Below are 16,519 nucleotides of genomic sequence, written 5' to 3'. Positions count from 1 at the left end.
GCGCTGTCGTTAGTGCTTCTCCGGAGGCCCCGCGCTGCTAAGCTAAGTCCGTGATAGCTCCCAGCGTTAAGAGATGGAGGCTAAATTGTGCTTTATTTGTCAGTATTCTGTTTTTTGGCGTACACACGGGTGTGACAGGAGGTTTATTATTTTGCATACTAAACTGGCAGTTATTCGTGACGGGAGTTTATATCTGTAACTGGCAGCATTAGCTGCGTTAGCATAGCTACCGTGTTAGCGTGATACACCTTGGTGTGGCAGTAGCATGGGGCTAACGCTGACACTTGGCTTTCGGTAAAAACTATCGCGTCTGAAAAACTAAGCTGTCCGATTTCTTGGTGAAGATAATGTGTCGGGTAGTGACACTTTAATTGTGAATCGTTAGCAGCATGAACTAACTTGGGATGATTCCACATCACTACTCGTAACAAGCTAAAAAGTGAGCTTCCTAAAGTACGACTTTCTTAAGTTGGAAGCGTTATAGTGCAAGTTGGTTCACGCTACTGTATTTCCGGACTTTTGGTTATTTTAGCTGTTTAATTGACTGTATAAGTCTATAAGTAGTTTATCGCCAGTCACCCCCCCCTCCTCCCCCCAATCAACTCCAAAAACATATTTGTCCTGAGTTGCTAAAAAAAAAAAAAAAAAAGACCGAGTTGTGGACATAATGGTGTAGTTGGCGGTATTTGACAGGCTTCTGATTGTCATTAAAATCTGACATCGTGTCAGTTTTGATGCTACAGTTAACACGTGACGTTGCTGCTCCATTTATTACCATGCCAGTTTACATGTGGCTCACTAGCTTCCATATGGCCACATCATGCTGCTTGTTCTGCCACTCACCAACTGTTTTTGTTTATTTATTTTAAGTTGATAAAGGCTTTTCGTCATTAAGGACGTCTGAAGATTTTTTTTTAACTATTACTATGATTTTTTTTTCCCCCAGATCAAGATCCGTGTCATTTAATATCACATATCTGTTGATATTGAGTCCTGATCCATTAGTTGAATTTTAGATAGCCAGTGGATACTCTTCCGTGAGGAGAAGAGGACTTACTTTGGCTAGTTGTCTGTAACACACTGTGCTTGGTTGAGCGCAATGACATCATCATGTGACCCACTTTAGCGGCTCACTAGGTTTTTAATATTTTTATTTTTCTATTTGTAACCTTACCTCTTCCCCAAACCCCAACATTAACCTAAAGACACCTTGACACTTGCACGAATTTGATCCCCATGCTGGCATGCAATCTGGCATGCTAGTGAGTAAACGTGCCATGCTTGAACTGTGCACGGCTGTGTGCCAGTAAACAGAAAATTTTGTGAACTCGTCACGAACATTGTGCAACCTAATCAAAAACACTGCATCACTGCGTGTCAAAGCGTATCATTACGTGCAGGGCTTCAGAACGATTATGATTAGATGTTGCATCTATAATAAACATAATTTTACAGATAGATGATCTAACTCATGAGAAGGAATGAAAATGCAGTAGTTTTGCCAATTTATTACTATATATACACGAGGTCTGTCCATAAAGTATCGTACCTTTTTATTTTTTTCAAAAACTATATGGATTTCATTCATATGTTTTTACATCAGACATGCTTGAACCCTGAAGTTGGGACATGTCTATCTCGGCTTTCAGTGCTTACCAGTCGAGTGAGTATAAAAGAACTTGTGGAGAGCTGGACATGTCCCAACTTGTCCTCTAACACTCCGAAATGGAGGTGTTCCTTTGTCTCGCTTCATCAGCGAATCGGTCGTGATGCGCGAAGCCTCCGCGCGGCTTTCCATGACAAAATCTTTTGTTAAAAGTGAAATCTGACGGAAAATGGCTGATGTCCAGGTCTTGTGATAACCAGAGAAAGAGCACACGACGGTCTTGTATCCACAGAGCCATCAGCTTAGAAATGATCCAGTGGTTTGTGCCGCATCGTCGCAGCTCACAGCGCGGCGCACCGACCGTCCTTAAAGGGGTCCTTAAACCTGTAGTTAAAGTCCTTATTCTCTGTGAAGCCCGTAAAATTTTCACTGAAAGCCAGATACATTTTTCGAATGGTTTCCAGGTGCCAGTCTCTAACAGCTTCTGGAAAAAAGTCCTTTTCATTCCGCCATTTTCAGACAATGAAAATACGACGAGGGGGCGGGACCACTCCTTCCACAAGGCGTGCTCACAGGTGAATGACGTCACCGACAGGCGTGGAAAAACTCACGCATGCGCACGAGGGTTCAAGCATGTCTGACGTAAAAACATGAATGAAATCCATATAGTTTTTGAAAAAAATAAAAAGGTACGATACTTTATGGACAGACCTCGTATATATATAAAATTACCTTTAAGGCAAGATTCCAAATGTGTTCTCCATCACACAATGCACACGAGACAGCCTTTTGCTGTAGATAATTTCTCTGATTCTAGGAGCGATGAGAGAATCGTTTCATCAGTGAAGTTCTGAGAGCAAATGCGTCGTCAGCTATGAAATGATTATTTTATATAGCGTGACGTCAAGCGGGACAAAGTGGGATGCATTGGCACGGAGAATTGCACGGCAGTGTGGGGATCAAATTTGTGCAAGTGTCAAGGTGCCTTGACCCTTTCCCTTTCTCTAACCCAGGGGTCTTCAACTCCAGTCCTCGAGGGCCGGTGTCCTGCAACTTTTAGATGTTGCTGCCTCAACACACTTGAGTCAAATAATGAGGTCATTAGCAGCACTCTGGAGAACTTGACTGCATACTGAGGAGGTAATTCAGCCATTTGATTCAGTTGTGTTGGACCACGGACACATCTAAAAGGTGTAGGACACCGGCCCTCGAGGACTGGAGTTGAAGATCCTTGCCCTAACCACCCCCCCCAGATCCCTCACCCCATGTCACCCAGACTCCCCCTGTATCACTCTCCCTTTCCACTAACCATAAATCCCCCAGACTTCCCTGCGTCACTCTTTTGTGCTCCCGTCACAGTGTGTTCTGAACAAATAGCCAAAGTAAGTCCTTTTCCGGTCACGGAAGAATATCTACTTCATTTTAGATAATACACTTGGCATGTTTTTATTTGTAAGAAATGTATCGAGTTGGTGGCAGTGAATTGCAATGCAGCTCAGTTTCTACCAACTCATCGACTGCTTGCATTCCAAATACAAAGTGGCTATTGTTTTACTTACTGTATTCTGTCACTTTGTATGGCATCCTATAACAAACTGATCTGATCATCTGGGATCCAATAATAAAACATGATCGTTGTAAGATAAAGATCATGCCATCAGTTCATGACATCGAAGCTGAGCAGTAGGCAGGTGGCACATTTCGAGTTCAGAACTTCAGGTTGTGCGTGTTTTAATAATACCACACTGAGTGTGTATTAGAAACGTAGTGTATCATTGTGTTCTTGCTTTTACCCTCATATTTTTCCTTCATTTTTGTCTATCAAACAGAGCCTAAATGCAATGAGTTAGAATTATGATCCACTCGACTGAACCACCTCCGGATGTGGTTAGGGGTATATTGTAACCACACTGAACAGCAGCTGAAATATAAGGACAAAAGCAAAAAGCTCTGTCCTCTGCTTTATTTTTGGTATTCCAGTTATCCAAGTTGTCTTCTTCGGCATTCTGATGTTGCTTTGCCTTTGTTTTGTGATTGTGTGTTTGTTTTGGACCTGCACAAACCAGAGGAGCAGTGACTTGAGCTGGACAGAGTGATCACATTTTAGTCAGATTTCATTGTTGTCACTGAAGACAAATTTTAATGTTGGTTGTAATTGCATTCGGAATAGAATGACAATCTTCTAGATACAATGTGATTATGGATGCATTTTAATGTCAGGTGTAAGTGGGGCCCAGTATGTTATGTTTTTGTCTGTTTGGCATGACAAAGCATACTACAGTCTAGGAACAGGACACATGGGAAGTATGCATATTTCCTGTGCTATTTTTTCCTGCTACTAATTAAAGGAACAGTTACCACATTTGATTTCACATTACCTTTTACTATGTAATGGTTAATGTGAAGAGCTTTGATCCTAAAACCTAACTTCAAAACTTAGTGAAACCTAAATTTGTACTTTAACTTGATATGGGATGCACAATCGTGTGTTGAAAATGGGTGACCAGGGTAGTTTTTACCATGTCTCTGAATGCCAAACTTGAAGCCGGAAGGAAGTGTCTTAAATGAGAGAGACGAGTGACTACTAAACATTTTGAATACCTTTACAGACATTTCTTTAAGGCTAACTGATAATTTAGTGTTGAATTTGCTGATCAAGCATCCTGTGTGATATATGACTAGCTCTTAAGCGTAGCCTCTGTAGCTGCACAATTAGTCACACCTATGTTTGATTTGTAGCAGGATTCCTCAAAGGTTACTAAACTGATTTTTTTTTTTTTAAATGAAACCTTGTCGAGGGTTGGAGCATGAGCCAAATAAGTACCAGTTACATCTGCATTGAATCAACAAAATGGGGTACATCCTCAAGCCCATATTTTCTGTAATGTTGTGAGATTGGGTGTTTGACATTTTTTGTCAATTCTTCAATTTTACAAAGGACATACATGATAGATTCTGGTGCAATCACAGCCTGTCAGCCTTGGTCAAGGAGTGCACTCTTCATACTTAATTTTTTCAATTGTCTTATTTGCAGAGAGGTACCTCTTATCAGTTGCAGGTGTCTTACATGCCCCTTTCCCAGACTAGAAGACTTCCTAAAATAGCTTGTGGGGTCTGAAATTGTACACTGCTTGTGTGAGAGGGATGGGCTCCATCCTGTAGACCTGCAGTACATTAAAGTGTGCAACCAAATCTGATGAATTTTCATTGAGCCAGAACAATTATTTAATCATTTGGTTTGGGCTGTAGGAGACAGCAGATTGTATGTAGGACTTGTGATTTTTTTTTTTTTTTTAAAGACCATATAGTTGTGTATGGTATGTTACTGTACCCCTCCTCAGTTTTGTACCTTGAGACAGTCCTGTCTCAGAGGTCTACAGACAATTTCTTTGGCTTCATGCTTGGTTTGTGCTCTGACATGCACTGTCAACTGTGGGACCTTATATGTAGACAGGTGTGTGTGTTCCCAAATCATGTCTAATCAACTGAATTTACCTCAGATGGACTTGAGTTAAGCTGTAGAAACATCTCAAGGATGATCTGTGGAAACGGGATACACTGGAGCGCAATTTTGAACTTCATGGCAAAGGCTGTGAATACTTGTGTATGTGATTTCTTAGTTTTTGTGTTTATTTTTTTAATAAATTTACAAAAATCTAAAAAAAAATTTCTTTACACATTGTCATTGTGGGGTGTTGTGTGTAGAATTTGACAGTCTGCATGATGGCACAGCAAAATTGTGCCATTGCTTAGGGAGAGCCCTGGACTCTTGAAGTTGTTTAAAAACGCAAAAGTACTTTTTATCAGATTACTCGATTAATCGGCAGAATAATCGTTAGAATACTCGATTACTAAAATAATCGATAGCTGCAGCCCTATCTACAACATATATGTTCCACCTTCTGCTGCATCAAAGTCACCTCGCTTACAAGCAAATTTATTTAAATTATGTTTATTCTGGAATTTAATAATCTGTTGTAATATTCTATAATCAAATATTACAATAGCCCATTGTCCACTAGGATAGGCTCCAGGGCCTTTTTGACCCTTAACAGGATTCGGTAGGTTAAGAACATAAATATCACAATACTTATCAAAATGATGTATTTCCCCCTAAGCTATATTATGCAGGGCTGTGAAAACTCAGTGGGTCTGCGGGATTCCGCAGATTTCATCATGGGCGCGGTGGGTGAGGGGGGTGTTAGCGTTGTACTCTTTAATTGTGATCGTTACTGAGTTTTTAAAATGCTTATCGCAAAGCGTTCTTTTTTTTGTTTTACGACATCATGCAAGTTTTATAAGTCCGCGGACACTGATCTTTGTGTTACAGATAGAAACCAGTTTCCTCGGATCAGCGGAGTTTCGAGGAGAATAAATGCCACTCAAAGCCTGGCTGTTGCGAAAATCATTCCAGGTCCTACTTCCATGTTGTATTCTGTTATTTCAACATTATCATTGATGGTTCAAATAAAAGGTTGACTCTAGAATCATTTAAATATGCACTAATTTTGAGATTTGTTCTTCCAGGAGATGTTGAAAATGTATCAGTAGATTAAAATTTAATTTGGTTTCTGGGGCCCCAAAAGGCCCTAGACCCCGGCTGCTGGGGAGCTGCGCCCCCCAGACCCCCTGCGAATTTTCCTCGGATTTTAAACTTTTCATTTCACAGCCCTGATTATGTGGTAGCCATACATTCTGATTCAGATTATCTACTGTCCAGTACTCACCCTTTTTCTTATTTTTGTATTTGCAGAACTTCAGTAAGAAAATGGCCGAAACCCAGACACTTAACTTTGGACCAGAATGGTAATTGAACTCACATAATTGTTGGTTGCTAAACTGGATTTGTTAAGGGACTCTGTATGGATTCTTCATGCATGTTGAGACATGACTGTTACCACTTAAGCTTTAGAAAATGATCTCTTTCCTTTGACCGTTGCTAGCCTTTGTTTCTCTTCAGGCTCCGTGCCCTGTCTGGAGGTGGTGGTAGTGGAAGCAGCAGTATTCTTGCCTCACCACCTCTCTCACCTGCATTGCCAAAGTATAAACTTGCAGACTATCGCTACGGGAGAGAAGAAATGTTAGCACTTTATGTAAAGGATAATAAGGTGGGTATAGTGTTTGCAGTTTACGTGACTTACAAGTCACATTCTTTGCATACAAATCTGTGTTGGTTTTTGGATTTGTTACTGTGTAACATTCTTGCAAAGTATCATGTCCTTTCATAGTAAAGAATAGTGTGTTTTTATTGTACACTAGATCCCTATAGATCTTCATGATAAGGAGTTCCTACCTATATTGCAAGAGGAGCCCTTACCACCTCTGGCACTTGTGTCTTTTACAGAGGAGGAACAGGTACGACTTTGTGTAACGCTGTTACGTCAATAATGAACATATTTCAGAAATTATTTTTGACTGATAATCTGGCCAATAATGCATTCTTGATAGCTTCAGACTTCTTGTCAGTCTGTTTTTGTTTTCATCTTGGAAATAGCGGTATGTGATGTGACATCATTTCTGGGGATATTCCAATAATAAAGTAGCTTGGGTGTCAACACAGCTAACTTGTGACCATATAATCAGCTGTGCTTACACATCTACCCACACTTTTTAGCGATCTGCATCAAAATGGACAGTGGAGAAGGAGTGCATAGTTTGCAGATATACAAACGGCACAAACAAACAAACGGGCCTAAAATTTCACAGAACTCCAAAGGATGAAGCGAAGAGAAAACAGTGGTTGAGAGCAGTCAAAGGGAGGGACCCAGCCACAGGAAAACATTGGGAATTAGGAACATGAGTTTGTAGTTATAACATCATCGAAGGCACGTTTTCTAACACAAATGTTGTCCTTTCACCTTAATTGAATTTGTAGTGAATAAGGCACAATATTCATTAACATGTCCCCTTTTGACATAAAATGCACGCTCCAACAAAAAATAAACGGAAAAATAAATACATAAAATCATTACATACCTGTAGGCCTCCAGGCTTTTGTAATTTTTCATCACCATTGGACTAAATAAACATGGACTCAAGATGAGTAGAATTTTGTACAGATCAGTAAGATTTTTTTCGTCCCTTAACATACCTCAGCTTGGTGAGGTGTTTTTGCTGAGCTTCCACATCTAATGCTGATGTTTAAAACATCTGACATAATTTTGTCATTACAAGAATTGTTGATGGTATTGCAATTCAAATGTTAACAATAACGGCACGCACAGTCATTCTGTTGATGGCCAGTGTTATACACATGCATGAAAATTTTGTCACTTTTGGGATCCCCGAATTCTTCTCAGCACTGCTTTGTTAAATCTACAAGCAAAAAATGAAGCAAGTACACAGATGACAACTAAGAACTAACTGTAACCCCCCTGCCAACACCCCCCCCCCCCCCCCCCAATCTCCTGTTTTTATTTGCAGAGAAATTTTTCCATGTCTGTAAACAGTGCAGCTGTGCTTCGGCTGACAGGGCGAGGTGTGGGTCCGATAGTAGGAGTACCAAGAGGGCGAAGTACCTCAAGGGGTAGAGGTAAGAACTTACCAAAGATAATGCATGAATGTGTCACAGCTTCCTTTCTCATTTCAAAAAGTACCACCTCAAGGTGGGATTTAATACTTTGTAAGCAGTGCTGAGGGTTTAGGTTTTCAAATGACATGCTTTCAGCTGTTCCGTCTTTGCCTTTTCAGAAGAGCTTGAACAGCTGCAGATATTTAAGATGCTTTTGAGGAATTCCAGTAATTTGGACACAGCCTGAGGCGAAGATACAGTACATTGCCTATGAGAAGTATAAAGGCTCTTGGAGTTTTTATGTTTGCCATATTCCTGAATTTTGGGTTTTCCGGTACACCACAGCTTGCAAATGGCATTTGTTTGTTTGCTTATTTTTTTTAAATCATTATTTCTTGTTTTGGATTTAAAACCAAATTGCACTCACAACTCTGTTTTTGTTTGCTTTTGGCGATGCTCGCCTCTAAGATAATGCTGGAAGTGATGGCATAAGTGGTTCTGGTAGGCTGCCAGCCGACTAGACCTACAGAAACTCATAAAGGAGTTGTGGTGATGGTGCTCATAGAGGTTTGAGGGAAATTAACCTTCAAGTGACCAAGCTATTTTAGCAGATAAAACAGTTACAGTGGGGAAAATAAGTATTTGACCCCCTGTCAGTTTTGCAGGTTTTCCCACCTACAAAGAATGGAGAGGTCTGTAATTTTTATCATAGGTACACTTCAACTGTGAGAGACAGAATCTAAAAGAAAAAAAATCCAGTAAATCACATTGTACGATTTTTAAATAATTAATTTGCATTTTATTGCATAAAATAAGTATTTGACCCCCTAGACAAACAGAGCTTAACAATTGGTACAGAAACATTTGTCTGCCATTACAGAGGTCAGACGTTTGCTGTAGTTCTTGACCAAGTTTTCACACACTGCAACAGGGATTTTGGTCCACTCTTCCATACAGATCTTCTCCAAATCTTTCAGGTTTGGAGTTTCAGCTCCCTCCAAATATTTTCTAGTGAGTTCAGGTCTGGAGACTGGCCAGGCCACTCCAGGACCTTGAAATGCTTCTTACAGAGCCCCTCCTTAGTTGCCCTGGCTGTGTGTTTGGGGTCATTGTCATGCACGAAGACCCAGCCATGACCCATCTTCAATACTGTTACTGAGGGAAGGAGGTTGTTTGCCAAAATCTCACAATACATGACCCCATCCATCCTCCCTTCAATACGGTGCAGTTGTCCTGTCCCCTTTGCAGAAGAGCACCCCCAGAGTATGACGTTTCCACCCCCATGCTTCATGGTTGGGATGGTTTTCTTGGGGTTGTTCTCATCCTCTAAACATGGTAAGTGGAGTTGATTCCAAAAAGCTCAATTTTGGTCTCATCTGACCACATGACCTTCTCCCGTGCCTCCTCTGGCTCATCCAGCTGGTCACTGGTGAACTTCAAATGCGCCTGGGCATGTGCTGGCTTGAGCAGAGGGACCTTGCTGCCCTGCAGGATTTTAAACCATGACAGCATCATGTGTTACTAATGTGATCTTTGTGACTGTGGTCCCAGCTCTCTTCAGGTCATTGATCAGGTCCTCCTGTGTAGTTCTGAGCTTTCTCAGAATCATCCTTACCCCACAAAGTGAGATCTTGCATGGAATCCCAGACCGAGGGAGATTGACAGTCATCTTGTGTTTCTTCCACTTTCTAATAAATAATCATAACAGTTGTTGTCTTCTACCAAGCTGCTTGCCTGTTGTCCTGTAGTCCATCGCAGCCTTGTGCAGGTCTACAGTTTTGTCCTTGGTGTCCTTAGACAGCTCTTTGGTCTTGGCTATGGTGGACAGGTTAGAGTTTGATTGATTGAGTGTGTGAACAGGTGTCTTTTATACAGGTAACGAGTTCAAACAGGTGCAAATAATACAGGTAAAGAGTGCAGAATAAGAGGGCTTCTTAAAGAAAAATTAACAGGTCTGTGAGAGACAGAATTCTTGCTGGTTGGTAGGGGGTCAAATACTTATTTCATGCAATAAAATGCAAATTAATTATTTAAAAATCATACAATGTGATTTTCTGGATTTTCAGTTGTTGATGCATTCTCTCACAGTTGAAGTGTACCTACGATAAAAATTACAGACCTCTCCATTCTTTGTAGGTGGGAAAACCTGCAAAACTGACAGGGGGTCAAAACGTATTTTCTCCGCTGTATATTTTATACTTTTTAATTGCCTCTTTGTTTATCATGCCTACAGTGCATCCGGAAAGTGTTCACAGCACTTCACTTTTCTATTTTATGTTACAACCTTATTCCAAAATTGAGTGAATTAATTTTTTTTTCCCCTCAAAATTCTACTCACAACACCCCATAATGATGACATGAAAATATTTTTTTGAAATTTTTGCAAATTTATTTCTGAAAATTAAAACAAGCTAAGAAATCACGTATACATAAGTATTCACAGCTTTTGCTCTATACTTTGTTGATGCACCTTTGGCAGCAATTACAGTCTCTTGTCTTCTTGAATATGATGCCACAAGCTTGGTGCACCTATCTTTGGGCAGCTTTGCCCATTCCTCTTTTCAGCACCTCTCAAACTCCATCAGGTTGGATGGGGAACATCGGTACACAGACATTTTCAGATCTCTCCAGAAATGTTCAATTGGATTCAGGCCTGGGCTCTGGCTGGGCTACTCAAGGACATTCACAAGACATATCTTGGCTGTGTGCTTAGGGTCATTGTCCTACTAAAAGATGAAATGTTGCCCCAGTCTGAGGTCAAGCGCACTCGGGAGCAGGTTTTCATCCAGGATGTCTCTGCATTGCTGCTTTTATCTTTCCCTCAATCCTGACTAGTTCTCCCAGTTCCTGCTGCTGAAAAACGTCCTCGCAGCATGATGCTCTCACCACCAGGCTTCACTGTAGAGATGGTGCATAGTTCCAAACATGATGCCTGGCATTCATGCCAAAGAGGTCAATCTTTTTCTTGTCAGATCAGAGAATTTTGTTTCTCATGGTCTGAGAGTCCTTCAGGTGCCTTTTGGCAAACTCCAGGCAGACTGCCAAGTACCTTTTACTAAGGAGTGGCTTTCGTCTGGCCACTCTACCATACAGGCCTGATTGGTGGATTGTTGCAGAGATGGTTGTCCTTCTGGAAGGAAGGTTCTCCTCTCTTCACCAAGAAATGCTGGAGTTCTGACAGAGTGTCCATCAGGTTCTTGGTCACCTCCCTGACTAGCGCCTTTCTCCCCCAATCCCTCAGTTTAAACGGGCGGCCAGAGTCCTGGTGGATCTGAACTTCTTCCATTTACAGATGATGGAGGTCACTGTGCTCATTGGGACCTTCAAAGCAGCAGAAATGTTTCTGTACCCTTCCCCAGATTTGTGCCTTGAGACAATCCTGTCTCGGAGGTCTGCAGACAATGTGTTTGACTTCATGCTTGGTTTGTGCTCTGACATGCACTGTAAACTGTGGGACCTTATAGGTAGACAGGTGTGTGTCTTTCCAAATCATGTCCAGTCAGCCAAATTTTCCCCAGGTGGACTCCAATTAAGCTGTAGAAACATCTCAAGGATAATCAGTGGAAAGAGGATGCACCTGAGCTCATGTTTGAGGTTCATGGAAAAGGCTGTGAATACTTATGTACATGTGATTTGTTAGTTTTTTATTTTTAATAAATTTGCAAAAATCTCAGATGTTTTTGTGCTGTGAATACTTTCTGGATGCACCACTGTATACTGCTTTCTTTATCTAGGACAGATATTCTAAAATGTTGTAATCAGTTGTTGATTTTGTATGATAAAATCAAAGCCTGTCCAGGGTCACATAACGTTCCCGATGCCCAATGCCACACCAGTGGGGCAATTCATTATAATAAATAAATAAATAAAATATGAAAAGCTGTTAGATCAGTAGTTTGACAAATTCATGGTGGGATACAAAGGGACATTAACAGTGATTTCCGTTTTTAAACTGACTTGAGAAGACTTAATGGAGAATCACAGAATATTTCTGGAGACATCATATTGAACGCTGATGCTTATTTACTGAAATGAGTGCCACCCAGGGAGTGCAGAAATTAAGGATAGGACTGAGTCTTGACTTGTTTTTCCACAACAATTTTCTTTGTCTGTAAGACTAAATAAGAATAAGTGTTTTCATTCCCACAGGACCGTTCTTTTAGAATTTATGAATTTTTAGTGGCATATTTTAGTCTTCTGCAAACAGGCGCTGCATCATCTCACAGGGACAGAGGGGAGATAAAGTCATGTGACCTTCTCTGGCCTCTAGGACTGGCTGTGAGTCAAAGATTGTATAGAGGAGAGATGCAATGTACTGCTGAGAATTAGTAGTTTTTTCACTGATCTATTAATAGAAAGCTGCTGTAAAGTACACTTGAATGCATCCATGGACCTCAGAGGATTAAATCCCTTTAATGTATCAATATGCAGGGTGGGGAAAATCAGTACAGAATCATAGAGAAAAATAAAAATCGCATTACTTGGCTATATCTTTTTTTTCTTCACAGTATTAACGAAGTTATGTTTATGGATGTGTTCAGGCCGGGGAAGAGGGGATGGAGGGTTTTACCAAAGAAGTTTTGACGACGTGGAAGGTTTTGGCCGTGGAGTGAGGGAGATGCATCGTTCCCAGAGTTGGGAAGAAAGGTACAGGGATGCCCATTATGTGGTGTCATGATTTTTTTATTTTTTATTTATTCATTTTTATATAGCTCAATCATATAATTGGTTGCATTTTCCTATATTTAATGTTTTCTTGAGATTACCATTTTGTACTTCTCCCCTCCCACCAACAGGGGAGACAGAAGGTTTGAGAAGCCAGGTCGAAAAGACACAGGTTGGTGTTTGAAATATGTTGCTCATATAGACAATACAAGCAATACTTAGCCAATACCAAATGTCCTAGTTTATCTGTTGGTTAATCTGTTGTATTCTTATTTTTGCTTAATTAGTAGATGCTGCTGCGGGACACTTTCTGATGAATCACAGTAAGTGGGCCTTTGTACAAGTTTAATTGTTTTTGTGTAAGTAACAATGTGGAAGGACAGTGGCCTCACCTTTAACCACCAAAACCTCTTACAGTCCGAGGCAACTATGAGGATGGTGGAACAAGCTTGTCGAAAAAGCATGACTTCACGCGTTCAGAGAGTGAGAACTGGCGTACTACTCGTGATGATCAGAATGGTGAGGATGATGATGGGGGCTGGCGCCTGGCGGGGTCTCGACGGGACAATGATCGGTGGTGCCCTCCGAGCCCAGGTGGGCACAGCAGCACCCGTCCTTAATATAATTGGGGAAAAATGTTTTTTTTTATTATTTCTGTTCTGTAAGATTAATCTGTGTGTCTCCTAACTAGAACTGTGCTATTAATTTTATTGTAGTCTTTAATGGAAATGCAATAGAGAACTTGTTGAGCCAGGTAATTAATACAAACATGGTCACATAATCTGTAAAATCCCAAATAGTGATGAAAGATTGTCACAGTTTCCTAGAGCTGCTGCAGGAGTGATGAAGGAAGATGTGAAACCATTTATGGTAGCTTGTGTGGATGTGGTTTGATCATGATCTCCACTGCTTCTTAAGAACTTTATTTTCTGTTTATCTTAATGCTACTGATGTGTTTACTGTGAGATTACGCTTGCCTGTACAGTGTGTTTTTGTTACCGGTGCCCTCATTTTCCCAGATGGCCCTCGGGCAGCAGGGTGGCGGGAACACCCAGACCAGCGTCGCCGTTTCCCATTTGACGCAAGGGAAGATGAACGTGGTTACCGGAGGCCACGGTCAGGCAGCGGCAGCCTAGAGGATGAAAGGGACACACTGCCAGAATGGTGTCTGGAGGACGCAGATGAAGAGGCGGGCACCTTTGACTCATCTGGGGCCTTTCTCTCACTCAAGGTAAGGCAGAGACATGGAAAGAGTTCTGGCTTCATAATGTCAACGAATCCTTTTGAAATATCAATCAATCAATTTTATTTATATAGCACCAAATCACAACAAACAGTTGCCCCAAGGCGCTTTAGGCCATACAATAATTACGTAAAAACCCCAATGGTCAAAACGACCCCCTGTGAGCAAGTACTTGGCGACAGTGGGAAGGAAAAACTCCCTTTTAACAGGAAGAAACCTCCAGCAGAACCAGGCTCAGGGAGGGGCAGTCTTCTGCTGGGACTGGTTGGGGCTGAGGGAGAGAACCAGGAAAAAGACATGCTGTGGAGGGGAGCAGAGATCAGTCACTAATGATTAAATGCAGAGTGGTGCATACAGAGCAAAAAGAGAAAGAAACACTCAGTGCATCATGGGAACCCCCCAGCAGTCTAAGTCTATAGCAGCATAACTAAGGGATGGTTCAGGGTCACCCGATCCAGCCCTAACTATAAGCTTTAGCAAAAAGGAAAGTTTTAAGCCTAATCTTAAAAGTAGAGAGGGTGTCTGTCTCCCTGATCTGAATTGGGAGCTGGTTCCACAGGAGAGGAGCCTGAAAGCTGAAGGCTCTGCCTCCCATTCTACTCTTACAAACCCTAGGAACTACAAGTAAGCCTGCAGTCTGAGAGCGAAGCGCTCTATTGGGGTGATATGGTACTATGAGGTCCCTAAGATAAGATGGGACCTGATTATTCAAAACCTTATAAGTAAGAAGAAGAATTTTAAATTCTATTCTAGAATTAACAGGAAGCCAATGAAGAGAGGCCAATATGGGTGAGATATGCTCTCTCCTTCTAGTCCCCGTCAGTACTCTAGCTGCAGCATTTTGAATTAACTGAAGGCTTTTCAAGGAACTTTTAGGACAACCTGATAATAATGAATTACAATAGTCCAGCCTAGAGGAAATAAATGCATGAATTAGTTTTCAGCATCACTCTGAGACAAGACCTTTCTAATTTTAGAGATATTGCGTAAATGCAAAAAAGCAGTCTTACATATTTGTTTAATATGCGCTTTGAATGACATATCCTGATCAAAAATGACTCCAAGATTTCTCACAGTATTACTAGAGGTCAGGGTAATGCCATCCAGAGTAAGGATCTGGTTAGACACCATGTTTCTAAGATTTGTGGGGCCAAGTACAATAACTTCAGTTTTATCTGAGTTTAAAAGCAGGAAATTAGAGGTCATCCATGTCCTTATGTCTGTAAGACAATCCTGCAGTTTAGCTGTGTGTCCTCTGGCTTCATGGATAGATAAAGCTGGGTATCATCTGCGTAACAATGAAAATTTAAGCAATGCCGTCTAATAATACTGCCTAAGGGAAGCATGTATAAAGTGAATAAAATTGGTCCTAGCACAGAACCTTGTGGAACTCCATAATTAACCTTAGTCTGTGAAGAAGATTCCCCATTTACATGAACAAATTGTAATCTATTAGATAAATATGATTCAAACCACCGCAGCGCAGTGCCTTTAATACCTATGGCATGCTCTAATGTCTGTAATAAAATTTTATGGTCAACAGTATCAAAAGCAGCACTGAGGTCTAACAGAACAAGCACAGAGATGAGTCCACTGTCTGAGGCCATAAGAAGATAATTTGTAACCTTCACTAATGCTGTTTCTGTACTATGATGAATTCTAAAACCTGACTGAAACTCTTCAAATAGACCATTCCTCTGCAGATGATCAGTTAGCTGTTTTACAACTACCCTTTCAAGAATTTTTGAGAGAAAAGGAAGGTTGGAGATTGGCCTATAATTAGCTAAGATAGCTGGGTCAAGTGATGGCTTTTTAAGTAATGGTTTAATTAATGCCACCTTAAAAGCCTGTGGTACATAGCCAACTAATAAAGATAGATTGATCATATTTAAGATCAAAGCATTAAATAATGGTAGGGCTTCCTTGAGCAGCCTGGTAGGAATGGGGTCTAATAGACATGTTGATGGTTTGGATGAAGTAACTAATGAAAATAACTCAGACAGAACAATCTGAGAGAAAGAGTCTAACCAAATACCGGCATCACTGAAAGCAGCCAAAGATAACGATATGTCTTTGGGATGGTTATGAGTAATTTTTTCTCTAATAGTTAAAATTTTATTAGCAAAGAAAGTCATGAAGTCATTACTAGTTAAAGTTAAAGGAATACTCGGCTCAATAGAGCTCTGACTCTTTGTCAGCCTGGCTACAGTGCTGAAAAGAAACCTGGGGTTGTTCTTATATTCTTCAATTAGTGATGAGTAGTAAGATGTCCTAGCCTTACGGAGGGCTTTTTTATAGAGCAACAGACTCTTTTTCCAGGCTAAGTGAAGATCTTCTAAATTAGTGAGACGCCATTTCCTCTCCAACGTACGGGTTATCTGCTTTAAGCTGCGAGTTTGTGAGTTATACCACGGAGTCAGGCACTTCTGATTTAAAGCTCTCTTTTTCAGAGGAGCTACAGCATCCAAAGTTGTCTTCAATGAGGATGTAAAAC

General features: G+C 40.9%; 1 protein-coding gene across 1 annotated transcript in view; it reads left to right on the top strand.

Annotated features, from left to right (window-relative positions):
* gigyf2 (GRB10 interacting GYF protein 2) overlaps positions 1–16,519 on the top strand; it is a 48,525-nt gene that overhangs the window by 309 nt on the left and 31,697 nt on the right. The window contains 9 exon segments of the mRNA XM_034182797.1: positions 6,360–6,412; positions 6,567–6,714; positions 6,866–6,961; positions 8,030–8,138; positions 12,659–12,764; positions 12,914–12,954; positions 13,073–13,105; positions 13,200–13,376; positions 13,802–14,013. Coding sequence (XP_034038688.1) covers positions 6,375–6,412; positions 6,567–6,714; positions 6,866–6,961; positions 8,030–8,138; positions 12,659–12,764; positions 12,914–12,954; positions 13,073–13,105; positions 13,200–13,376; positions 13,802–14,013 — 960 coding nt within the window. The 5' untranslated portion in view covers positions 6,360–6,374.

This window comes from Thalassophryne amazonica, chromosome 12 (genome assembly GCF_902500255.1).
Source record: "Thalassophryne amazonica chromosome 12, fThaAma1.1, whole genome shotgun sequence".
Lineage (NCBI taxonomy): Eukaryota > Metazoa > Chordata > Actinopteri > Batrachoidiformes > Batrachoididae > Thalassophryne > Thalassophryne amazonica.
Note: the sequence above shows the minus strand (reverse complement) of the source record. Positions and strands in the feature narration are given on the sequence as shown.